This window comes from Bos indicus x Bos taurus, chromosome 7 (genome assembly GCF_003369695.1).
Source record: "Bos indicus x Bos taurus breed Angus x Brahman F1 hybrid chromosome 7, Bos_hybrid_MaternalHap_v2.0, whole genome shotgun sequence".
NCBI classification, from domain to species: Eukaryota; Metazoa; Chordata; class Mammalia; order Artiodactyla; family Bovidae; genus Bos; species Bos indicus x Bos taurus.
The window spans coordinates 30,550,233-30,576,948 of NC_040082.1; the positions used below are offsets into that span (position 1 = coordinate 30,550,233).

Below are 26,716 nucleotides of genomic sequence, written 5' to 3' on the forward strand. Positions count from 1 at the left end.
AGCAACACTGATGAACTATGTGAAGAGATTGTAAGAAAGACAAATACCATATGATATCACTTACATGTGGAATCTAAAACAGGACACAAGTGAACATATCTACAAAACAGAAAGAGGCTCACAGACATAAAGAACAGGCTGGTGGTTGCCAAGTGGGAGGAGGGGCAGGGCTGGAGCAGGAGTTTAGCAGATGCAAGCATCTGGAGCATTAGCAGATGCAAACTATCATACACAGGATGGATGGACAACAGGGCCCTACTGTGCAGCACAGCAACTGCAGTCAATATCCTGCGATAAGCCTTAATGGAAAAGAATATGAACAAGAATGCTGCTACCGCTGCTGCTAAGTCGCTTCAGTCATGTCTGACTCTGTGTGACCCCATAGACGGCAGCCCAACAGGCTCCCCCGTCCCTGGGATTCTCCAGGCAAGAACACTGGAGTGGGTTGCCATTTCCTTCTCCAATGCATGAAAGTGAAAAAGTGAAAGTGAAGTCGCTCAGTCGTGTCCGACTCTAGTGACCCCATGGACTGCAGCCTACCAGGCTCCTCCGTCCGTGGGATTTTCCAGGCAAGAGTACTGGAGTGGGGTGCCATTGCCTTCTCCGATGAACAAGAATAGATATGTGCATAACTGAATCACTCTGCTGTATACCAGAAACTAATACAATATTGGAAATCAATTATACGTCAACAAAATTTAAAAAAAGAAAATATTTCTTTCTCAATAGATTTAAAGGCAGCACTGGTTGTTAGTTAGTGTTAGTCACTCACTCATGTCTGACTCTTTGTGACCCTATGGACTGTAGCTTGCCAGGCTCCCCTGTCCATGGAATTCTCCAGGTAAGAGTACTGGAGTGGGTAGCCATTCCCTTCTTCAGGGGATCTTCCTGATCCAGGGATCAAATCCGGGTCTCCTGCACTGCAGGCAGATTCTTTACTGTCTGAACCACCACGGAAGCCCAAAGGCAGCACTAACCTTTCCTATTTATTGCAACAGATTCCAGGTTTCTTTTCTAACTTTTCATTTTGACGTTGTTCCTTTTAAAAGAAGTTCACCTATGTAAACCTAATGGGTAGACTTAAAGAAATATATTAAGGAAATAAAAATTCTGATGCCCCATGAATTTGACAAAAATCATGAAGGTGGTACATGAAAGAGCAAAGTGTGAGAAATGAGGGATTAGGGTGTTTCTAAACACTGTCCTTGTTAATGAAATAGCTAAATTGTGCCCATTTCAAAAAATACTAAGGAAGTAATATCTTCAGGGCCAAGAGGCAAAAGCTTAGTCCTAACATTCTTAAGCCAACTTACCCAAGAATAAGTGAGGAAACAAAGAGAAAGCAATTTTCGTCTCTAAACACTTCAATTTTGCCCACTGTAGGCATCAACAGCTGAATTAAAATATACAACAAGTTCAGAGGCCGATTTCAGGAACGGCTTCTGAGTATGCCAGAGGAACTACTCTTAACAGCCACTCGATATTTGTTTCGTGAGGATCAATTATATACCCCGACTAATGCACAGTCAGAGCATGCCGCCCGGCCCGCAGTACAGGTGGTGAATACAAAACACACACCGAGAGGCCTTTTAAGCAGCTAAATGCACACCCCATTACAGATCCATAATGCAGAATGGGCGCTCATCTGCAAATGGATGGAGAGCGAAGAGTTCTTAAATGGCTGGGGTACTTAGGGCTGAAAGGCCGGTCCCTGGATGTGCAGCCAGAGCACACACGGTTTTAGGATTAATAATACATCGAAGTGTGTCAGTGTTAATACACATTTACAGCTCGCAGGCCATGCAGCAGAGTGTTCAGCCCGTTTGCAGCCACACAGAAAAGGACTATTCTGTCCTTTCTCTCATTAATGCCTTCACTCCCAGGAAAATTAGATTATGCAAGAAAAGCCATTCAGACGCTATTGAGGTTTTCCCTACTTTAAAGCCTTTGCTCAGGAAAAGTGCTCGGCACCACGAGGCAGGTGTCATCTACCTCCCTCCATCAAAGCCCATCAGAACTGGAGCCAAGGAGCGCTAGGCTCTGCTGTCTACTTGGGGGATGTGTCCACATGCCCTTGGGCATAGTGCGGTAAAGAGAAAAGCGGCCGAGAGAATGGTCTGGTCCGGTGGATCCCTGCTCTCTTTTCCTTTTGCATCTGACGGGTTTACTAAATCTTTGACATGATCCTGTGGTTAAGGATACGAATGTAGTGGTGTCATTTAGCAATGAATCTCACACAGGTGCAACCAAACCACAGTCCTGTTCATTTATCAATCAGCATTCGGAAGGATATGGGAATTGCAAATCTTTGAAATACTGTGAATATTTGAAATACCATACAATTTTCCCAAGCCATTGTGGTGAGGGTGGTACTATTTAGCATTTACAGAGTGGCTTTATTAATGATTGCCTCTCTCTTAGAATATCAAGGCAGCATGGTCTTTTGAAGAGGAGCACATAAAGGGATGAAAATAGTATACAGATATATAAATAAACATACTATGACATGTGTAAATAAAAGATGGTAAAACTAAAGCCTCCAAGGGCTCCCAAAGTGTTCTGCTAAGAGCTTGGGGGTACATTCTCTCATTCCATCCTCACAATGAATTCAGGAAGAAATTCCCTAGTTTTCCAGAGGAAGAAACCAAGATTCAGAAATGTTAGGTCACTTGCTAAAGGCCACAGAGATCCTGAATGGGGCTGGAACCCAGGAAGGCCTGACTCCTGAACAAAGGCTTGGAAGCTCTCTACTGCTGTTTTTCAGACCCACTCACTGGTGGGTGGGGAGTCAGTGTAGTTAGTATATTTCATTTTTTAAAAGTGAAATAGGACAGAATAGAAAAGAAACATGAAGTGTTGTTTTATGAAAGTCTCATTTTAATTTTATACCTGTATTTATCATGAACAAATACTTGTGTGTGTGTGTGTGTGTATGCATGCATGAACCATGTCTAAAAAGTGTGAGAAGCTCAGCTCTCCACTGCACTTGCCTGTGATAGCATCACTTGAAGGTCAAACTCAAGGTCTCCTGTTAGCTAGATATGAGCCATAAGTCCCCTGTTTTTGTGAGAGTCATTTTCTTTCTTCTATTACCTTTCCCCCAAGAATCCCAGGGCCCCCGTCATTCTGTGCAAAGCAGTGTAGATAAATTAATAATACAATTTAAAACCGATTCCACCAAGATAAATAGCACTTCCTAGATTAAGAGCGTAGCTGGCCAGAATGAATGAAATTTACTAACCCTGAGATGCTTAATCTTCCATTACACAGAAGTTAATGATTATAAGAAAGGAGTGATGGTAATTCACTTCTGCTTTTACAGGAAATCTAACCATCTCATTTTTAGCAAATCTTTCTTCTCAGCACACCTCAATGCCAAGGATAACTGCCCTGCTCTTATAGGTATATTGGCCAATTGTCATATATCAAAGTCTCCTCTTTACCAAAGTGGTAGGATGCACAGCTTGCACCGGCTTACAAGATATCCCAGTGGAATTTGCTGGGGAGGCAACCTTGGTGCTCCCTCTCCCAGCCCCATTGAGAAGTCTCTTTTCTATTTTCCAATCGTCGCAGGGAAGTGGTGGTAAGTACCTTTAGCGCAGTCTGCTCCTAGAAACCCTGGGAAGCAGTGACACAGCCCGGACACACATTCGCCATTCCCGTGGCAGTTACGTGGACAGTCCTGCACTGAATCTGAAAAAGAGAGAACGTGAACAATTACTTCTTTCTCTGCTTGCTGTGAAGCAGTTTAGTAGCCAGCCACCTACTGTTTTTCAGGAGCAGTGGCAGTAACCTCGGATGCCTACTGGGGACTGGTGAGGAGTAAGTGGGCGAGGTAGGAGAACAGGGATGGGTGGGGACTAGGGCAGCTTGGACAATGCATGGCTGTAACCACTGCTCTCCATGGGATTAGCCCAGGCAGGAATTTGAGTATAGTACTATGGCATTTTTTGCTTTTTCAAAAGAAACTACTTATCTGAATTTAAAAATTGCAGTGTTCTATGCTGGCAAGATTGAAACACTGTAAGCCTCAGCCTGCCCCCAATATCACCCTATCAATATGAGATTTGGTTTGAGATATCAGCTTTTAGCCTCAAGTATAGAGAATGATTCTCCAAATGACAGAGTTGCTCCTGATCTCAGGTTCGCAGAGTAAAAAAATCCCCTGCATTAAAGAAAGAAAGTCTAAATACCTAAGACTGATCAATTTTGGCATGATTTGGGGATTCATTAAGTAGTAGGTTTGGGGTGGTACAAAAGTCCTTTTATGCCTAGCTTTTTGCAGATTTTTTTTTTTTTTTTTGTGAAAATCAATTAGTTCACCCTTGTTCTCACCTGTATAGCCATCTTATTTCATGATTTACTTTGCTATGTGTACTCTCAAGAAATGCCTTCAAAGGGATCATTTTGGAACTTTTTCATGTTGATTTGGGTCTGCACAGCAGTAGATGTATTCTTTTAAAATTATGATTATTATTATCCTCATTTCGCCTTACATTCAAATAAACACATTTAGACTTTCAGGTTCTAAATTACTAAGATGATGAAAAGCCACCGTGCCCCAAAGATGACATGACACAGTCCGTGGAGAGCTAGGGACATTGGCTTAGTGATGTGCGTGAGACTATGAAGTCTAATTGTCCCTAATGGAACGGTAAGGCCTTCCTTTAAACTGAATTTCCCATTTATTTCCACTCTGGACTGAAAAACCAAACTATGCTTTCTTTCTATAGTTGCACTTCTCAGCTCTCATCTTCTAGAATCAGGCTGTGGTTAGTTTCTGGCAGTAGGAGAATTCGAGAAGTCTATCTGTGTTTTCCAAAATCAGTATCAAGCCGATTTCTTTCCTTCTTCTTTTTTTGTTTTTGGCTGCGCTGCGTGGCTTGTGGATCTTAGTCCCCAGACCAGGGAGTGAACCCGTTCCCTCAGCAGTGAAAGTGCAGAGTCCTAACCACTGGACCTCCAGGGAATTCCCAAGCCAATTTCTTTAGTGTCCAACAATTATCACTGCAGAATCAAATCCTTGAAGTTGGCTCTATAAAGGTGGGCTGAGAAGCATCCAAGTGGCTATCAATTTGTTTCATGTTTCATCTACTCATTGTCCCTTTCCTTCTTTCATTCAAAAAGCATTAGGTTGAATCATACGAGGTAGCTGCTTTGGCAGGTCAAAAGCCAGCAATTTCACATGATGGTAGGAGATAACTTGCCATGGGTCTCGTGTGTTTCTGAATGTTTTATGAGCAGAGGCACCGACTGCCTTAGCTCTGGACTATCTTTTGAAAGGCTGTCTGTACAGTGAACAGCCTTAGGAGATATAGCATCTGTCTTCAGAGCAAAGGCCAGGTTTAGTTACTGTCCAGTAGAATAAAGAGAGTGTCTCCCTCTGGAGAAAAGCAAGAGCAGGCTCACTGCCCATGTGGAGAATGGAGTATAGTAAATGAAGAGTTGTACATAATGTAACCCACAGCCTGTGCAGCTGTCACCTGGCCCTGTCTGTGTTGCCCTGTGGGAATTGGTGTTTGGGAAACTTGCACATAGGCTGGTATTCTCGAAATTACATTGCTCTGAGGAATAAAGCCTGTTGTCTCTTACCCAGGAGGACCCCCTCTTCGGATAACATTGATGACGCTGTGGCTGGCTAATAATATGTTAGCTTACAATTAGGGTGAGATCTCAGACCTGCCATGGTCCTTGAAAGGGGGGTTTACTTTATTAATTGAGCATATGTTATACATAATGAGGTGTCCCTGGTGGCTCAGATGGTAAAGGATTTTCGTGCAATGTGAGAGACCCAAGTTTGAGCCCTAGGTCAGAAAGATCCCTTGGAGAAGGGAATGGCTACCCACTCCAGTATTCTTGCCTGGAGAATGATACAAGGCACCCTACAAGGCACTGTTGAATACAGTGGTGACTAGGAAAGACATAGTCTCGTCCTCACAGAACTTCCACTGTTATAGAGAATACAGGTTAAAAAAAATCATCAAATACAGTAAAAATTGTGGTACGTGGACTCTCTTGGCCATGCGGTGATTAAGACTATGTGCTCGAAATGCAGGGACAGGGATTTGACTCCTGGTCAGGGAACTAAGGTGCCACATGCCGTGCAGCATGGTGCAAACCCCCTCCCCTGCCCCGCCCTGCACAAATCATGATATGTGCTTTGAAAAGAATGGGATACTGTGAAAGGGAGTAAGAGGAGGAAGCTACTTAGAGAGGATGGCCAGGGAGGGCCTCACTATTCCATGCAGGTGACATATAAGGGTGAACTGGAAAAGCCAAGTGAAGAGCAAGACAAAAGTACTCCAGACAGGAGGAAGATATGCAAAGGCACCGTGTTGGAAAAGAGCATAGGTGAATCCCATGTGGCTGGAGGGTAGAAAGAAGGAAGAGAGTGACATCAGGTGGAGCTGGGGAAACCTAGATCCTCCAAGGCCCCAGAGGCCATGTGGATGAGTTAGATTGTATTCTGAGACCAACGGGAACAAATGAAAAGTTTTCAAAATAGAAATGACATCATCCAGCTTGCATTTTCAGAAGTCACCCGGACAGCAAAGTGGAGCTTGAGTCTCACGGAGCAGCTTGGTCTGGGAATGGTTTGGTGGAAACTGACATGGCTCAGGCCAAAGCTCCCTGTTCTCCAACCGAGCATCCTCAGAGCAGCGAGGATAGGAAGCTCTTAACCATCACAGTCCCAAGGAAAACGACCAAGGATTTTGCACAAACTCCTTGCTCTTTAGTTGACGTATTTATCTTTAAGTCTCAGTTTAGAAAACATTTAGCTTCTATCTAATCTTCCTTCTCTGGGCTTCCCTGGTGGCTCAGCAGTAAAGAATCCACCTATCTACGCAGGAGACGCAGGTTCAATCCCTGGGTCTGGAAGATCCCCTGGAGAAGGGAATGGCTACTCATTCTAGTATTTCTGCCTGAAGAATTCAATGGACAGAGGAGGCTGGAGGGTTATAGTCCATGGGGTCACAAAGAGTTGGGCATGACTCAGTGACTAAACAACAAAATCTATTTCCCTCAACCTGGGTTTTGTACCCTTTCCATTATCTTCCCCTAGCTCCTATAATTGCTTTTTACCTATCTGTCTCCTCTCATCAAGCTCTATGAGGAAGAGACCAGATTTGAACTGTTTACTGAGGTATTTTCAATGTTTGGCACATAGTAGATCCTTGGAACAGAGAAGGCAATGGCACCCCACTCCAGTACTCTTGCCTGGAAAATCCCATGGATGGAGGAGCCTGGTAGGCTGTAGTCCATGGGGTCGCTAGAGTCGGACATGACTGAGCGACTTCACTTTCACTTTTCACTTTCATGCAATGGAGAAGGAAATGGCAACCCACTCCAGTGTTCTTGCCTGGAGAATCCCAGGGATGGGAAGCCTGGTGGCCTGCCGTCTATGGGGTCACACAGAGTTGGACACGACTGAAGTGACGCAGCAGCAGCAGCAGATCCTTGGTAAAGAGTTACTAAAGTGTTTGTGTGTATACATGTGTGTGTATGCACACACATCTCAGAGGAGAGGAGAATCCAGAATAAGCAAAAATTGCAATGAGGAGTACTTTTCATTCAATTTCCCCCAGGTCTTATCTTAGAAGCATTTCTACAGTTTTTGAGGAAAGCAACAATTATGTGATACTGCCGAAATATTGAAGGAACCTACTTCCCTCAATCACCTTTTTTCAACACTCAATTTAAATATTACTCTTGAAATCTTATCAGTTTTCCTTTTTGTCATCCTGGTTGAAGTTTTCTTGAGGAAACAAGGCGGGTGATGAAAGACCAGGAAATGGGATTTTTACTCAAGCGGAGGCCAGCCTCCCTGAAATGTGCACCACACTTCAAGAATGCCACTCCATAGTCCCCTGAGATGAAACTCATTTCTGAAAGCAGGCTGCTTCTCTCCAAAACACATCGGAAGACTTCCCTGAGTCAAAGGTATATTTAGCGTGATGGCTGGTTGACACCCGTCTAACGTCCTTCCTTCTGTTTCATATCACAGGGGCTTTCGGCGCTCCAGGCTGCTCTTGACGGTGAATGGTCTGATAATAGATATGTGTGGGAGAATCCCTGAACCAAATAAAACACTGTTCTTTTCCCTACATTTCAGGCCAATTACTATCATTGCTCTATCAAGATGTCTGCCCAACTATTAGGCCGATTACCTTTGACTTTCTCTTTGAGCTATGTCCAGACAAGAGAAATCCTCCGGGTAGAATTGCTATTCCCAGCTCCGACAGAGAAGTGAGGGTAATGGCTCAGGGGAAAGGGCATCTCACCACCTCCATCTGTGCCCATGTGGATAAAGGTGATGGAGGGCAGAAGCCATTATTAGATAACATGGCCCCCAGACAACTTGCTGCGTGGAAGGGAAGAGGGTTTTAGCTGGCTACAATCCAAAGCAATTCAGTGGTTAAGAACACAGGCTCTGGAGAGCTGATTCTGACTCCACTTCTCACTAGCTATGTGAGACCTTCGGTTAACTTCTCTGAGCCTGGGCTTCCTCAACTGGAAAACAAAATATTGGTAATCCTGACCTCTTATAACTACTCTATGGGTTGACTGATCTGGTCCCCAAAAGGGCCAAGTCCACGGGACCTGGAACATGGACAACTCTCTATAGATGTGCTGCTGTTACTGGTTTTGCTATTATCCATTCCACTGGGTCTTTGTAGACTCCAGCTAAGCCAGCTACTGTGCGTGAGGTGTGTGTATGAAGCCTCTGAGTTTTAAACACGAAGCAAATGGATGGATCTAGAGGTTGTCATACTGAGTGAAGTAAGTCAGACAGAGAAAGACAAATATATGACATGGCTTACATGTGGAATCTAAAAAATGGTGCAAATGAACTTATTTACAAAACAGAAAAAGAGTTAGAGATGTAGAAAATAAATTTGTGGTTGTCAGAGGGTAAGTGGGGGAGGGATAAATTTGAAGATTGGGACTGACATGTACACATTACTGTACATAAAATAGATAAAGACCTACTGTAGAGCACAGGGAATGCTACTCAACATTCTATAATGGTCAATATAGGAAAAGAATCTAAAAAGAGTGAATGTATGTATATGTATAACGAATTCCCCTTGCTGTATACCTGAAACTAACCCAGCATTGTAAATCAACACTATTCCAATAAAAATATTTTAAAAATGTGATTAAAAAAAATTTTAATAAACCCACACAGGGAACTGAAAAGACATCATTTCTCATCATGCTGCTGCTACTGCTAAATTGCTTTAGTTGTGTCCGACTCTGTGTGACCCCATGGACTGCAGCCTACCAGGCTCCTCCATCCATGGGATTTTCCAGGCAAGAGTACTGGAGTGGGGTACCATTGCCTTCTCCACATTTCTCATCATATTCTTATGCAAAAGATTTTTTTTTAATCTTAACATCTCAAACTAGGTCCAAATGTATTGCCAGTGTCTTTCTTTTGTGTTCTGGTTTTTATCCTTTTAGATTTTTTTCCTCACTGGTACATAATATGCTCTTGGAAATTTTCCCTAACTATTGGAAGATTTCTCCAGTGACTTTCCTGTTACAAAGTTTATGCCATTAGTGTAGAGCAGTGCTTGGCAAACTTTTTCTGTCAAGTGACAGTAAATATTTAGACTTTGTGGGTCAAACTGTCTCTGCTGCAACCATTCCACTCTCCTGTTATAGCTGCCACAATGTGACAACAGATGAATGTGGCTGTGGTCCAATAAAACTTTATTTATAAAAATAGGCAGTGGGCCAGATTTGGTCCATGGGCTCTGGCATGCCAAGTACTGCTTTAGAGCATTTGGCTTGCCCTGTTAGGGCCCATCTTTTCTTAGCAGAGGAATAAGCATTAACTTCAGTGCTATCAGATCAGATCAGTCGCTCAGTCGTGTCCAACTCTTTGCGACCCCATGAATCGCAGCACGCCAGGCCTCCCTGTCCATCACCAACTCCCGGAGTTCACTCAGACTCACGTCCATCAAGTCAGTGATGCCATCCAGCCATGTCATCCTCTGTCGTCCCCTTCTCCTCCTGCCCCCAATCCCTCCCAGCGTCAGAGTCTTTTCCAATGAGTCAACTCTTCGCATGTCTATGGTAAATACCAAATACTGATTTTGGCAGCTATGGCTGCCACCTGGATTTTAGGTTGGCTTATATATCTTTTTCAAGGATCAGGGAAATCCTAAGAGCAATCCATGAAACCAGTAGGGAAGTTCTTAACATGAAGTTAAGAGAAAAACAGCTGCACAAGACGTGCTCTTAAAAAGTCATCAGCTCTCATGAGTGATTACCAGCTCCACTCCAGACAGGTTCCATAAGAGATGGTACATCATCCTTCCCTCCAAGGACATGGTCATTACTTGTCCACAAATGATGAAACTGAGGCTTGGGAAGGCAAGTGACCCTCCCAGGTCAGATGTGGGAAAGAAAAGGCAGGATTTAATCCTAGATCAACCATCTTCTCCAGGTTTCTAGAGAACCATGAGGTCTATGGCTGAATGCTGCTGGGACAACATGGTGCTGTAGAAAGGCAATGAATAATCCCTGGAAGTCCATGTTGTCTCCATCATTTATACATCCTGGGACCTTGAGGGACTCAGTTTTCTGAACCTCAGTTTATTCATCTGTGAAATGGGTCTAACAATCTGCCATGATTCAGAGAGGTTCTGCCCAGGATCAGTTATCATCATTAGTAGACGATTAAAACCTAATGACAAAGTAAATGCAATGAAAATATTTATAGGTGCTATGAATGCTAAAATTCTTAGGATTTGCTTTTGGACAACTCATGAAATATTCTCAAATGGCCCTTTTAGGGGTTATTTGACTTATAAGGGGAACTTTTGGAAAAAATCTTAGCTTTTCCTCAATAGCTACTAAAAAGTTGTGTTAAAATATGCCCCACACGACAAGTGCTTAAGTAAAGCTTTTGGAGATTTACCAATCTGAGAACAAAGATATGATTTCCTTCTTATTGCTCAGTTGCTTCAATCATGTCTGACTCTGCGACCCCATGGACTGTAGCCCACCAGGTTCCTCTGTCCATGGGATTCTCAGGCAAGAGTACTGGAGCAGGTTGCCATGCCCTCCTTCAGGGGATCTTCCCAACCCAGAGATGGAACCCACGTCTCATGAGTCTCCTGCGTTGCAGGTGGATTCTTTACCACTGTGCCACCAGGGAAGTCTGTCCTTCTATGGTTACACCCTTATTTTTCAGGTTTAAAAAAAAATTTTTTTAAGTTTGGACTTTCCTTGGTTTTTGAGAGAAATTGTGAGCTGGTATGAATGGTCAGTATTTACTGGATCTACTATACGTTTAGTGATTTATAACTTATACTTTATTTTATTTAATTTCATAGTATGAGGTGGGATTTTTTAGTTCTATTTTACTGCAGGAGAACTGGGGCTGACAAAAGTCCAATGATTTGCCTACTCCGTGTGGCCAGAGCTTGAGCCAGGTGGTTGGATCCAAGTTCCTCATTGCAACTCAATCCTTGGGACTCACAGTGGCTTTTTCATGAATTAGTAGCAATAGTATTTTAATCAGGGCTAGTTTTAGGTGGATGAAACTATGAACCCTAAATTAAGGATGCTGGTTGGCCCTCTACATAGTAGAACCACCTTGGAAGGTGTGCCTTCAGCAGAGAAGCCAGACACTTCCATGCTTTCTTTGATGACACAGCACCTCAGAGATCCCGTACCTACCTAAGACCACAGTGTTGAAGGAAACCATCTCTTTGTCTTTGCCATCATTGTAGAAGGCCAGGTGCCACAGGCCCACATCCAGGTACTGGACAAACACGGCTTCGTTCTGAACCAGCGTTTGTATGCTCCGGCGTTCCCTGGGCGACTCGACCACGCTCCACTTCTCCTTCCCGTCCAGGCGCTCCATGAAGTCATACTGGGAAAAGAAGAGAGCGTGCTACGTGTGACCTGGGGTGCACACCTGCTCCCATGACCAGCACCCTCCCTTCCCGCCCCACTAGTTAACTGAGAGACACTTCTGAGGACATTTTACTGTAAACTCATTTTGTCACAAGTAAAACAAGAGTCATGAAAGTTGTAATAATAACAGTCACCACGTATTGTGCTTATAATTATTGCTAATAGTTTTATGACTATAGACCACAATATCTTTTCTGCTTTTATGATTTTTTTCTTTTGAGTGTGTATGTGTGACAGAGAGGCAGAGGGGAAGGGGGGTGAGTTTTTGCTCTATTCCTCAATAGGGTGTTGCATAATATGTAGCATATGCCAAGTGTAACTTTTTAAAATAATTCCCCCAATTCTGAATTCCAAAATGCATCTGGCACCCCCAAGAGTTTCAGGTAAGGAATTACTAACCTATGTTAGCAGATACCAGATACCCTTGACTGATCATTTACTAAGGGAAGGTGGGAGAGTAGTTAATCAAAGTAGTTATAGCAGAGGTGTTAACACATTATTGACCAGAGGCATATTAATGCCATGGGCATTAGTTTCCACAAAAATTCCCTGGTTGATACTGTGCTAAGAAAGAGGGCGGAGGATCCAGACTACCTGAGAGGGAAACTAGAACTTATTACTGTCACCCATCTGTGCCTCAGTTTTCCCATCTCAAAACTGAAAATAGCCGTGCTTATGTTATAGGTTGTTGTCAACAACAAGATCATATAGATATACGATCAGAGCACAAAGTACTTGTGAGCTATCATGACCACCATTATTATCACCATCATTTAATTCAGTTCTTCCAAAACCCCTCTAAGACAGGTCCTATTTGTATCTTATTTTACAAATAAGAAAACAGACTCCGAGAAGTCCAGCAAACATACCCAAAGTCACCCAGTGACCAACTGGGCAAGCAAAATTTGGACCGAGATCTGTTTAGGTGCAATGCCTGGGCCCTTACCAGCAATCAACTATGAAACTCTGTTTCAATGGAAAACAGGCTCAGAACTGAAAGTAATCAGTGGGAGACAGAGTGGAGGGTGAAGGCTTCTAGGAATGGGTGGGGGGAATGGGAGAGCAATTGTCCTCCAAGGGGGCCTGTCCGAGGGAATGGCGAAATCCTGGGGTGGGCGGGTCGGAGCCACAGAAGACACGTAAGCAGTGACTGACATGATGAGAGGAATGTTCTAAGGTTCATTTGCAGGCAGCCTATGAGATGTCCTAGAGGAGGGAATGGAAAGAAGCAGGAAGATCAGTTACCAAGCCATTGTAGAAACCCAATCATGAAGTGACAAACATCGTGATTAGGTATAGTGAAAGAGAAAAGGGGACAATTTTGGAGGACCATTTTCAGGGAAGAAAGGACAAGGCTTGACCTGGGCTGGACAGAAAGGATGAAGGAAAAGGCCAGGAAGGTGGCCATGTCTCCTTAATTGTTGACAAGTAAAAAATCAATAAGACCCCAGTAGAAAAGGAATCATCTTGAACTCATGCAAAATCATTGCACAGGAAAGTCATGTGCATGGTGACTTCCAGAGAACATTCAAAGTGTAGGTCTTTAGCAGATAAAAATCACCACTGTGGGACGGACCTCTCTCTCACCACTTTCAAGCCATGAAAAGGGTTTCATAGATTTCCACAAACTTCACAGAATGAAAGGCTAGGAAATCCACTAATGGGACCTCCCCATCAGCAGAATTGCCACTTTTCCCACCTGAAACATGATCAGTGAAAACAAAAGAGTCTATAATCTTAGGGACAGAGGTTTTACTGTCAGATAAACCTGGGTTTGAATTCTGACTCTGCCGTTTGCTACCCGTTTGAAGTTAGGTGATTCTTGAACCCCTTTCCTGGTTTTCATGCTAGGGAATAATACCTACACCTTTTGGGGATGTTGCAAGGATAACATGAGATAATGCTTAGGGCCGTGCCTGAAAAAAATAACCATTTCATGAAATACTTTGTGACTCTGAACAACTTACTTGTAAGTTGTAAGGGTTGTGGAGGAAAGCACATGGTTTTCGTTTTTGTGTCTGGGGGCCTGGGGAGGGATGTTGTATAGGAAGTAGAAATTTCCTCCATCTCTCAGGAAACAAATGTTCATATTTAGCTTCCCTCTATCCTACAGTTCATTGGTCGCAGCTGTCTTTATGGGATAAAATAAATGATCTAAAAGGATATGACAAACAGATACTGCTTTTGGAGCCTCTTGTAACCAAGGCATTTGTTCCTTAGCAACCTAGTAAATGTCCGGCTACCCAGACCCACGTCTACAAATTGCTGTCAGCCAGAGGAATGAGTGTAGCTTCCTTGGTGGCGAAGTGAGAAGGATATACTTCACCTGGGATTCGAGTTATCACCCCCATGAGGAACAGGTCGGGGAAGGTGATTACTTGCGTGGGACCATTGCTCATTATTAATTTGGGCATCAGTCATCTTTTTCTGAACTGGCTGCCCAGCCCAGGGGCACAGGAATGGCTTAGGACCATCGGTGGTGCTCGCTGTTCAACAACCAATCAAATGACCCTGGGAAAGGCATTTTTCAGAAGAGAGAAGGGACATCTGTCTTGGCTGGCTCTTCAGTTCTCTCCACGGAAGCAAGGAGGGCAGTTTTCATTTAAAGAAGAATCTGTGACCCTGCGGCACTGGGACGTGTGGGTCTGAGGTGTCCCAGTCTTGTATCTCTTTGTTGTGCTTTATTTCCTTCAAAGCACTTATCACCCTTGAAAACGACTGTAATGTTTTTCTGCTTATTGTCTGTCTACTCAGAAGAACATAAACTCCAGGAGGGCGGGGATTTCACCTGCATGGTAGAATGGTTAAGAGTGGGACTTTGGAACTAGACTGCTTGATTAGAACCTATGCTCTGCCACTTACCTGCTATGACACTTGCACAAGCCATCTCAATTCTCCATGCCTCGGTCTCCTAATCTTTAAAATGGGCAAAATATCAAGACATAATAATAATACAGCATAATACTACTGTGAGGACCAAACGAGTGCAAGTATGTAAAGTGCTTAGAATACTAAGTAGTCTGTATATTGTGAAAGTGAAAGTTGCTCTGTTGTGTTTGACTCTTTGTGACCCCATGGACTGTTGTAGCCCACCAGGCTCCTCTGTCCATGGGATTCTCCAGGCAAGAATACTGGAGTGGGTTGCCATTCCATTCTCCAGGAGATCTTCCTGACCCAAGGATCGAACCTGGATCTCCCACATAGCAGGCAGATTCTCTACTGTCTGAGCCATCAGGGAAACCCCTGCATATGGTAAGCATACTTTGAAAGTTTATGCTATCCTGATGATAATTCATTGTTAAATCTAATTCATCTTGAGCTGAGTCTGATCAATAAATATTTGTTAAATATCAAATACATAAAATACTGAATCTGCAAATGAATTCCATTGACAGGAAACTAACTTGCAATGTTAGAAGATTTTGCCTCTAATAATAAATCACTTGCCCTTCCTTGTCTTCTAGTGTGCTTTCTTGAGTAGGAGATACATGGGCAGAGTTAGAGGCAGCGAGCCTCAGTCAGGCCCCTCACAGTGTAGGTCATGCATATGACGGACACTGCGGCCCAAGGAATCTGTATATTCACAGAGATCATCAAGATTTGAGAGGGGACTTCAGATGGCCATTACGACTTCACCTTTTCAATTCTAAATGAGATGAGATGGTGTCCAATGCACACTTTCTTCCTACAGACTTTCTCGTCTTCCTTCTCTTTCTCCTTTGGCACTGTGCTTAGTGACCACTGTAGTAGAGATGGCTGGTCATTGTCTGTATCAGAGTCTCCTTCCTTTCCATTACTTGCAAGCATGTGACGGTGTTCCCATCAAGGAACGTAAGCTGTTGTGACTACTCTCCTTCTGGACTCTTCTGTGCTATATCTCCTACTTGCTCGCTCCCCCTACCTGTCTGTCCCCTGAGAGAACCAGAGTTCTCTTAAAGCCCAAGATGATGGAGTCACAAAATAGGAGTGGCCTGGATCCTAGATTTGCACTTGGAGGGAAGCTGGAGATGCTGACACGAGCAAGCAGTAAACACTTATTAAATTAGGCCATGGATGCAGAGAACACAGTAGTGGCTACCAGAGAGGAAGTGGGGTCGGGGAAGACAAAATGGGTAACAGGGGCCATCTGCATGGTGAACGATGGACACAAAACTCTGGTGGTAAGCACGCTGAGGTGTATACAGAAGCCGAAATACAACGCGTACGTGAGAAAAAGTAAGCTACAGAAATGTTGAGGCTTATTTGTTATTTCAGCATAGCCTTCAGGATTTCTTGCTTCTCTTCCTTCCTGGTTCACTCTGCAAGCCTGTAAGTGTTAGCAAATTTTCTGTCCTTAGGAGCGGTAGGAGAGGATCACCCGGGAAGGAATGTAGCATCTTTTGTTGGCTAAGTTCCACCTATTATGTGTAGGCTATCTATTTACCTCTGTTTGCCCAGGGGTGTCCTAGTTCCCATCTCCTATTGCTTCTCTCACTCTCAAAAGTGCTCTGGTGTGTAATCTACAGTTACCCTCCTCTTTAGTTAACATGTACCAAGCAGCATCACGCAGCCTCGTTCACGGCTGCTATAACCTGGGGAGGGCTGGAGGCTAGAAACACAAGGTGGATCAAGCCAGCCAAGGGCAGAGACTGCTTTCCATGGCAGGAAGGGCAGGGGCGCAGTAAGAAGCTGGTTTGTGCAGAGGCCATCTGGTTCTGGAGAGCCTCTGCTCTCTAGGAATCCTAGACGGCAGTCTGGCCAGCTTGCTTGGCAGCCTGGCTGATACCAGAAGGAGGCCAAGGACTTAAGCGCTGGCCAGAGTCACTGTCTCATGCCCCAGTGCTGGGGACTGAGAACTCAGGCTTTGTACCAGAGGCATGTGCCTCCTCAGTTACAGAACTCCATCACGATCAATCCTGGATCCAGGGCTGCTCGGAAAACCGTGCTGTGCTTGAAGGACTAAGAAGGTTGCTTCCTATCACGTCCTATCTGATAGATCTGCAGAAGCCCTGGAAGAGGATTAGAAAGCACGTGGCCCAGTCCCACTGGGGGCTGTGGGAGTGCATAAGCTGCCTGCAGGAGCAAGCCTGTCTCCCAAGGCAGCTGGTCTCTCTTGATCTGGCAATAAGGTCACCCAGAGGGTGACAGTGCAATAACCGGAAATAACCGCCCCCCGACCCCGCCACTAAAGTTCTTTTTTTCCTCCTTGGCCTTTGAAACACAACCCATGCTGGCATGAAATGTGAGGGCTGTGCTTCCGAGTCATGTGTCATACCCCAAAGTGGCATGAAAACGCAACTTTCATGAGCGCTCTAGAGGCAAACAAAGAATCCACTGCAAATATTTGACTGATCCGACTGTCAGTCGCCCCTGCTTCTTGGCAGAGACCCAGGAGGAATGGTAATTAAGATAACTTAGTGGCTTCCCAGGGCCCTGGAGGAGACAGCTGAGGGGCCTTTCACTTTCCCTGGAGGGAGTGCGTCCACAGGCAGCGACTGCGCAGCTCAGAGATGCTTCTGGAAGCCATGCCAACGCACACCTGCCACAGAGGACAAGGTTAGAGACAGACTCATGGCCCTTCTGGAAGAAGTTACTACTGGGGCCAGGACCTTGGGAGAGGGCAGGGAGTGGGAAAATAAGTTTATTGTTATCTGGTCCACCTGCTTGCTCCTGGTCCATGTAGACGGGGGCAGTGGCAAACGCTGACCTGTCCCATGGAGAGCCTGCAGTGCCTGGCTCTGCGCAGGCAATATCCCCAGCCTCCAACGTCTGATGTTGATGCCGCCTTAGATAGCCAGGCATGTGCAGCAGGTGGTTGGACTGCAGGGAAGCAGCATGTGTCAGTGAGGTCTGCTTGAAGCCACACGAGCGTGGAGGCTGCGGTGGCATCCAGTGACGATTGGCAGCGGCGGGTCGCTCCTGGGGGCCTGTGCATCTCTTTCCGCCTCCAGCCAGGCCCGTGGCAAAGTGCGTCTGGCTGATTCCTCATTAAAGCTCTGCACGGCTTCTTTTCTCTCCTTCAAAGGGCTGAATGCTCCAGGAAGCATGGAAGGATGAGAGTGGTGGGCCGTGCTTGGGAGGGTTGGGGAGCGGTTGCCTTCCCTCCACGTGGCCTCGCCTGTCATTTTCAGTTCCTACTTGCAGGCTCCATGTCTTCGGTGTCCAAGTTGCTTCACTAGGTGCTGACTGGCCCAGTGTGGGCACTGCGGGGTTGTCTGTCCCCCAGCTATGAGAACAAGACCCGAGCCTCCGGGCAGGAAACAGCATCACCTGTATTTGCGGGCTGTAACAATCATCGTGCTGGGCTCCATTGTGAGTATCGAGCAGATAGAGAAGAATCAAACATGATTCCTGACATAAGGAGCAAGGAGACTACATCTACATAGGTGCAACTCCTGATTCTTTCATGACATGTTTTCTTGTAGCAGAGGAAAACAGAATCATCAAGAATAAGAAGTAGTTTTTTTTTTTTTTTTTCTAGGCACTTGCTATGTGCCAGGCAAAATGCAAAAGCTGATATGTGTTATCTCATTTCACCCTCCCAGAAACCTTATTCTCATCCCCATTTCTCAGGAGGAACAAAGGCTATTAGAGAAGTTAAATAACACACCCAGGGCCACAGACTCTGGTTGGTGGCCAAGCAAGGACTTGAACTTGGATCTGCATGAGTCTTAATGGTGGGAGGTTGCCAGAAGTTTCCCAAGAACCTGGGTGTAGCTGGCTGCCAGCATATTTGGTGACTGGCCTGGTTGGTAAGTTTCCCAAAGAACCCAGTAAGCAGAGAAGAGGGAGCAAGGCAGAGCTGAGGAGTGCTAGGGTCAGACTTGAGCAGAGTGAGTTGGGCACCTGAGGACAGGAAGATGTCCCACTGGAGATGATGAAAAAAGATGCCAAGAGAGGCCTGGATGCCTTTGCTGGGCAATGACTATACCCGGCCCATAATCTCCTCCGTCCACCTCCTAACTTCTCTCTCTTGTGTTTCAGCCATACCGCTCTCCTCTCTGTTCCTGGAATAGGCCAAGCTCATCCCAGCCTCAGGGCCTTTGCACGAGGTCTCCCTCCTGATCTCAGAGCTGTCTGCTTCTTGTCAATCAAGGCTGCCTAAACACCATGGCCTTAGAAAGCACATCCTAAACCATCCATTCTAAAGTACTCTGATCACTTCTCCATTTCTGCTCTCAGCAAAAAATGATCAAAAACTCTTTGGGGAGGAAAAAAAAAACCTTGTCACTTATCTGCTAATTTATACTTCATCTCACTACTCTCAGACACAAACTTCCTAAGACTGGAAGACTTTATGATAACTACAAACGGAATGTAATCTTTAAAAATTGTTGGGCTTCCCTGGCGGCTCAGTGGTAAAGAATCCGCCTACCAGTGCCGGAGACATGGGTTTGATCCCTGGTCCAGGAAGATCCCACATGCCACAGAGCGACTAAGCCTGGGCACCACAGTTATTAAGCCTGAGCTCTAGAGCCTGGGAAAGGCAACTACTGAGCCCACGTGCCGCAACTATTGAAGCCCAAGCACCCTAGAGCCTGTGCTCTGCAACAAGAGAAGGCACCGCAGTGATAAGCCTGCGCACCTCAGCTAGAGAGTAGCCCCCACTCGCCACAGTGAGAGAAAGGACCACAGAGCATCAAAGACCCAGCACGGCCAGAAATGAATTAAAAAACAAATCGTGACTCACTATGCTGTATACCTGAAACATATATAATGTTGTGTACCAACTATACCTCAATAAAATAAACCAATAAATAAATGTTAACCAGCTTTGAATGCAGAAAAAATAAACTAAAAGAGAGTAGGAGACTTGTTTGTTTTACTTCGCATGGTGCCTCTGGGGTCTAGATCAGTGCCTGGCATACAGTGGGTATACTCAGAAAAGACCTTGACTGAGCAAATGAAAACTTTCAGGCTCAAAAGAAAATAGTACCCAGAGTGAAGTGTATGATAGTCCAGTGGAATCTTGTGATACAAATACTGAAAGGACATAACCTCTTGAGGAAAGGTTCCTAGGAAGTTTTACTAAGCACTATACAGTTTTCCTGGGTTTTGTTTGCTAACTGCTCAGATGATAATACAAGGTGACGTTTAATGAGGCTAGGCACTGTTCTAAGTGAGTCTCATGCATGATCTTATTCAATGCTTGTAACAGCCCCTGAACATGAATCATTATCCCCATTTGCATATGAGGAAACTGAGGCACAGAGAGGTTACATCACTTGCTCTAGAGTTGGCAAGGGGTGGAACTGGGGTCCTCACTCCAGCAGTCAGCCTCAGAGGGTGTGCCCTGAATCCACTGCACTCCCCGCCACTGGGCACACCAAACAAGCAGGTGGTCACTGCCGGTCAGCCTTGTTCACATGGGGAGACCAAGGTTTAGCCTCCTGTCTTCAGGAGAATCTATGCATCAGGGCCGGAGAGCCTCGGATGACAGAATGGGGCTCCTCAAGCAGCCCCCAGGACTGTCAACAGAATCACACTCAGGACACAACCAGCTTCGTGTTTTGGATCCTATTTCTTTGGCCCAGAATAACTCTTCCCTCTTGGGAGGCTGGGGTGGTAAGACCAAGATGAGGGCGCCTGTGGTGTGGGGGGTATCCCACCCACCTGTAATGAGATAGAGCAATTTTCCTAAACTTATTGGGGTAGAAACTGTTCTTTAACAAACTGTTTAGAGCAGAAAACAAGAAACCAAGGAATTCAGGGGCAGGCAGGACTTTCCTGGAGGAGACAAAGGAAGGCTCTTTCAGTTACTGGAAACGGGGAGGGAGCTAGAGAGAGATAAAGGGAGGGGAGGGGACAGCAGCCAGGTATTGGGGACCAGCCAGGCCACAATGTGGCTTCTTCCTGTGATTCCCAACCCCCTCACCAAATCCAAGCAATAAAAATGAGAAGAAACTACGGGAAACTGTTAAGAGGCTTGCTATGACCAAGTTTGTTAGAGAAACCGGCAAAGAGAGAGCATGCACCATTCCTGGACATCACACAGCAGGAAAGTGGGGGTTAAAATATTCGAGAGGAACAAGCCACAGGAACTCAGAAACCATGGACGAGGCGACAGGGCACAGACACACTGAACACTGAGCAGGGACTCCCAGCCAATGCCTGGTTTCCAGTGGAAGGCCTGAAGGTCTCTAGATTGGGTTCACAGGAAAGAAAAATCTGAAGCTCCGCTCACAAGGCTGAGTCTTGCTCAGGCCTCAGGTTACAGGGGAAATTGAATGTAAAACTATTGGTTCCATCAACAAACACTGACCACCTACTATGTGCCTGGCCCTGCTCTGGGCAGTGGGGATCCAACAGTGAATCATATGGTCAAGGTTCCGGCCCTCCAGGCACAGGACACTGTCTTGGGGGAGTAAAATCCCAGGGAGTGGCGAGGGCTATAAATGAAGAAGAGCAAACCAAGGACAATCCAAATGCCCTCAACAAGTGAACAGACACACTGATTACAGCATATCCATACAAGTGGAAGTCGACTCAGTAATAAAAGGGATCAGCCACAGACACACACAGGGCTTCCCTGGTGGCTCAGAGGGTTAAGAATCTGCCTGCAATGCAGGAGACATGGGTTCGATCTCTGGGTTGGGAAGATCCCCTGGAGAAGGGAATGGCAACCCACTCCAGTATTCCTCCTTGGAGAATCCCATGGACTGAGGAGCCTGAAGGGCTACAGTCCATGGGGTCACAAGAGTCAGACACGACTGAGCGACTCTGACTTGACTTCACAGATACACACGACATGGATGAACCTCACCAACATTATGCAGAACGAGAGGCTAGACACAAAAGAGCACAGGGTACCGTGTCCATAAAACTCCAGTGAAGACAAATCCAACCTCGAGTGACAGGAAGTGGATCAGTCGGGGGGAGGGATGAGGTAGGCACGGGGCCCAGGGAGCTCCTGAGGGGTGGTCACATTTTACATCATGACTGCGATGGCGCTCACGCAGTTTTCACATTTAAGGAACCAAACCATACATGTAGAACGTGGGCACTAGCAGCCAGTAAACGATAGCTAAATCAAGTTGATTGAAGCCAGATAAAGCAGAGCATGGGGATAAAGTATAAAGGCGTCTTAGATTCCCTTGTCAGAAAAGAGCTCACAGAGGGCATGGTGTTTAGGTAGAGTCCTGACAAGAGGAAGGAAGGAACCATCTGCATATCAGGGAGGAACATTCCAGAATGAGGGAACAGCCAGTGCAAAGCTATGCATGAGACAGGATGACCTGGGTGTGACTAGGGGAGAGAAAGTGCATCAGTGTGGAGGAGGGTCTAGGGAAAGAGGATAAGACCAAAGATCCGAGGGCCTTAGGTACATCAGAGCCTGCTACAGACCAGCACAGCTGTCAGCGCTGGAGACACAGCAGGCAACCCCACCGTCTCTGCCCTCAGGGAGCTGGCACTCTAGAACAACCTCAGATTTTCCTTTTAGTGTGATGGGAGGCCGATGGAAGGTCTGCAGAGATGAACGCACTGATGAAGAGTTAAATAAGGTGAGACCAGCTGTTCTTTGTAATAAGAAGACAACTCCTCACCTGTGTTCATGGTGGTGGGCTCCCGAGGGCCCTCAGGGCTGGAAGGGGCTTTGGTGGGCTGCTGGGTGAGGATAAGCAGATGGTGGGTTCTGCCAAGCCCCCCTTACTAACCCCTCATCAAGCCTAAAACTGTGGTTTTCAAGTTTCTAAGGAGTATGATTTGAAAGTCTGCTATGGGATGGGAATCATGTAGGCAGAACAGAAAACGAATAGAAACGGATCAATTATTACTGCTAAAGAAGACATCAGCATCATCATTATTCCTATGGTGAGATCCTAGCACCCCTCCATCTCAGGGGTGTTTCAGAGAGGGATCCCACTTCCACGAATAGACCTGCAGTGATAAGGCCAGGCCGGGGCAAGGCAGGGACAATGTATTCCTTGGTAGGTGGCCCTTCCAGGCCTGCTGCCTGGCAGCCACACAAGGGCCAGCACTGTCTTGCCCACCGCTGCAGCCCCTTGACACATAACACACAGCAGGTGCTCCATAAATGCTGGTGGAGTCCAGGGTTATGGCCTGAATGATGTATCTAGCTGAAGAGAGTGTCTGCTTGGGGGATCGTTAACCCTCTCCCATGAAATTTTTGAGATAAGAGAGAAACAGTTGAAAACCATAAGCTTGATCTCCTATTTTTCAAGACTTCCCCTCAGTACATAAAAGCATGTGCTCCCAGTTTCAAGGGTAACTCCTAGCTTTGTGGTGTTTGGCCACTTTTTCCTTTTCTATAACACGGATGCCTAGTGGGGGCTGTGTGCATGACTATAAGCCCGCAGTAACTCAACACAGGGTCACGGCCAGCAAACCTCCAGAGAGGCTGCCCTCCTTGGTTCCTCCTGGCCGTACAAGAGCCAGGTCTCAAAGGCAAAGCTATGTCCTTGTTGGTGAGTGACAGCTAAAGAAAAGTACAGTTTCGAAAAAGAAGACAGTCTTATGTGAAGCTTTAGCACAGCCCATACAGAAGGGGGATCTTCGCTGTCCTCGGCTTGGAATGGTCTTTCCCTCTCTTCCCTTTTTCTTTCTTTGCTTGACTCACCTTCTAACAGTCAGCTTGGGTAGAATCTCCTTCAGGAAGCTTCCCTAAAATCCTGCACAGGTTTGAACTAGTAGCCAATTTTATGCTCTTAAACCTCCTATACCCAACTCTTCAGGAATGGTAATAGCTAAAATTTGATGATCATGCAAGCAATAGGAACAATCTCCATAAATGATACATGGCACCGACTTCAAGAAATGTACAGCACAACAGTGCTAGAAGGATGCACGCTGTCCACCTGTGGAAAGGTGGGCTTGGGTTGGACATGGCTGGATGTGCTGGGCAACGTGCCCCAGGAAAGGCACCCCAATCCCCTACCACTGCATACATTTATAAGAGGATTGAAAGGAGACAGGAATCACCTGACCGAGTTGGCAGACCCTAATCTTTGCAGTCTGGATTAGAGTCTTGAGGGAGATCAACGAAAACTCAAGTTTGCAAACCAGCACTGGTTTCTGCCAGAGGCCTTGCCATCCTGCCTGGAGAGACCTCTGGTTGCTAGGTTACCTGCAAGAGAGTGGTAAGGGCTCTGGACCAGTCAGACTGATCGATTGATCTCCATGGGGTGCTCACTCTTTCCTGGGCATTATCTCATTTATTTTCTCAACAACCCGACGAGGTACAGTCCTCATTTTACGGATGGTGAAGCTGAATCTAGAGAGTTTCATCCACAAACTTCCAGCTACTACAGAGGGGAGATAAGATTCCAACCTAGACCAAGCCTATTCTGGAACATCAGTTCTAATCTTCTGCCTGGTACTTCATCTCACAACTCTCCCTGCACGATGATGCCATTGTCACTTGCCTTGTCAGGTCCCTATCTTTTTAAATGCCTTTAATCTCTGCATTCACTACACAGACCTGCAGTGAGTATCTGTTGAGCGCATGATTGGATTGATTTCATATTTTGTCTTCCCACAAGGTAATGCCCTCATTGTGCTGCCTTATGATCCAACCTGAAGACCAAGCCAGCCACAGCGTAGGGATTAAGTTCAATGAAACTGACGGACACCTCTAGGCCATGCCAAGATGCGCTGACGCTCTACCATGGGGCCAGAACAATGGAGGTTTTACCTCTTAGTGCCTTGCTGATGTGATTTCTTATTTACTGCACATTCCCATCTAATTGTCTTTAGCCAATGGTTTCTCAGGAATGTCACATTTGGCTCTTTGCCCTCGTAAGATCAAGAGGAGGGTCTCATGCAGGCTGCGTGTGAAAATAAATTAAATGTATCACTGAGGAGAGGGAGCAAACTGGGAACATGTCCAGTCACAAAACGCCTTCTCAAGTGGGAAAGAGGCACAGTCACGGGCACTGGTGGCTTGTCTCCAAACTGGCCTGACCCTTTTGCCAGGCAGCACTGTGACCTTAAAAAGCAGAGACATTACTTTGCTGACAAAGGTCCATCTAGTCAAAGCTATGGTTTTTCCAGCAGTCATGTATGAATGTCAGAGTTGGACTATAAAGAAAGCTGAGTGCTGAAGAATTTATGCTTTTGAACTGTAGTGTTGGAGAAGACTCTTGAGAGTCCCATGGACAGCAAGATCAAAATAGTCAATCCTAAAGGAAATCAGTCCTGAATATTCTTTGGGAGGACTGATGCTGAAGCTGAAGCTCCAATACTTTGGCTACCTGACTCATTGGAAAAGACCCTGATGCTGGGAAAGATTGAGGGCAGGAGGAGAAGGGGATGACAGAGGATGAGCTGGTTGGATGGCATCACTGACTCCATGGACATGAGTTTGGGTAAACTCTGGGAGTTGGTGATAAACAGGGAGGCCTGGCGTACTGCAGTCCATGGGGTCACAAAGAGTCGTACAAGACTGAGCAACTGAACTGACTGACTGTGATTTTAGGCAAGTTACTTAACTGAGTCTCTGCTCTCTAATCCCTAAAATAAGAATAGTAAAATTTCCTACCTCTAGGGGTCATTGTGAGTCTGGTCCACCTCACAGTAAGCACTGGATCAGTATCAGCTATTTTTATTTTTTTTCACTTTACAATATTGTATTGGTTTTGCCATACATCAACATGAATCTGCCATGGGTATACACGTGTTCCCCATCCTGAACCCCTCTCCCACCTTCCTCCCCGTACCATCCCTCTGGGTCATCCCAGTGCACCAGCCCCAAGCATCCTGTATCCTGCATCGAACCTGGACCGGCGATTCGTTTCTTATATGATATTATACATGTTTTAATGCCATTCTCCCAAATCATCCCACCCTTTCCCTCTCCCACAGAGTCCAAAAGACTGTTCTATACATCTGTGTCTCTTTTGCTGTCTTGCATACAGGGTTATCGTTACCATCTTTCTAAATTCCATATATTTGTGTTAGTATACTGTACTGGTGTTTTTCTTTCTGGCTTACTTCACTCTGTATAATCGGCTCCAGTTTCATCCACCTCATTAGAACTGATTCAAATGTATTCTTTTTGATGGCTGAGTAATACTCCATTGTGTATATGTACCACAGCTTTCTTATCCATTCGTCTGCTGATGGACATCTAGGTTGCTTCCATGTCCTGGCTATTATAAACAGTGCTGCGATGAACACTGGGGTACACGTAGTATCAGCTATTCTTATGGCTATTTCTATTGTTAGAAAAGCAGCAATTCCACTCTTGAGAATTCATATAAGGAAACTATTAAAAACCAAACGAACGTATGCCTGTGAAGATATTTACTGTAGAATGAATACAATGTTGAAGAAGGGAGCTTGGTTAAAAACTTTTAAAGTCTAGAATGAGCTATTTTTGAGGCATTTAGAATGAGTTTATGGAACAATATTCAGATATAGAAAGATGTTTCCTACTTATCATTATGCAAAATATCAGGGTAAAAACAGTATGTATGACAAGACTCAAATTTGTAAAAATGATTACTGTATGTGAACAGAAGATATACTAAAAATATACTAAAAATCTTAATGTTTTCTGTTTTTCCTATCATTATATATTGCTCTTATAACAATAAAAGTTATCTTTTAATAAAACTGTTGGGATTTGTTTTGCTTTGCTTGTTTTGTTTGCATTTTGGATGCTTTGAAAAACATAATAGCTGATATCATTTCTTTGTGCCAACACAGTGGTAAATGCTTTATAAAGATTACCCCATTTACATCTCACAACAAAGCTATGAATGTGTAATATTATTATCTTCATCTTACAGATGAAGTAACCAAGGCGCAGAGAGGCTGAGGGACTTGCCCAAGGTTGCACAGC

General features: G+C 45.3%; 1 protein-coding gene across 15 annotated transcripts in view; it reads right to left on the reverse strand.

Moving 5' to 3' along the window:
• TENM2 (teneurin transmembrane protein 2) overlaps positions 1-26,716 on the reverse strand; it is a 1,394,962-nt gene that overhangs the window by 191,272 nt on the left and 1,176,974 nt on the right. For all 15 annotated transcript variants that reach the window (XM_027545724.1, XM_027545731.1, XM_027545730.1 and 12 more), the window contains 2 exons: positions 11,695-11,890; positions 3,592-3,693 (listed from right to left, as the gene is read on the reverse strand). In XM_027545724.1, the coding sequence (XP_027401525.1) occupies positions 3,592-3,693; positions 11,695-11,890 (298 nt within the window). The remainder of the gene's footprint in view (positions 1-3,591; positions 3,694-11,694; positions 11,891-26,716) is intronic.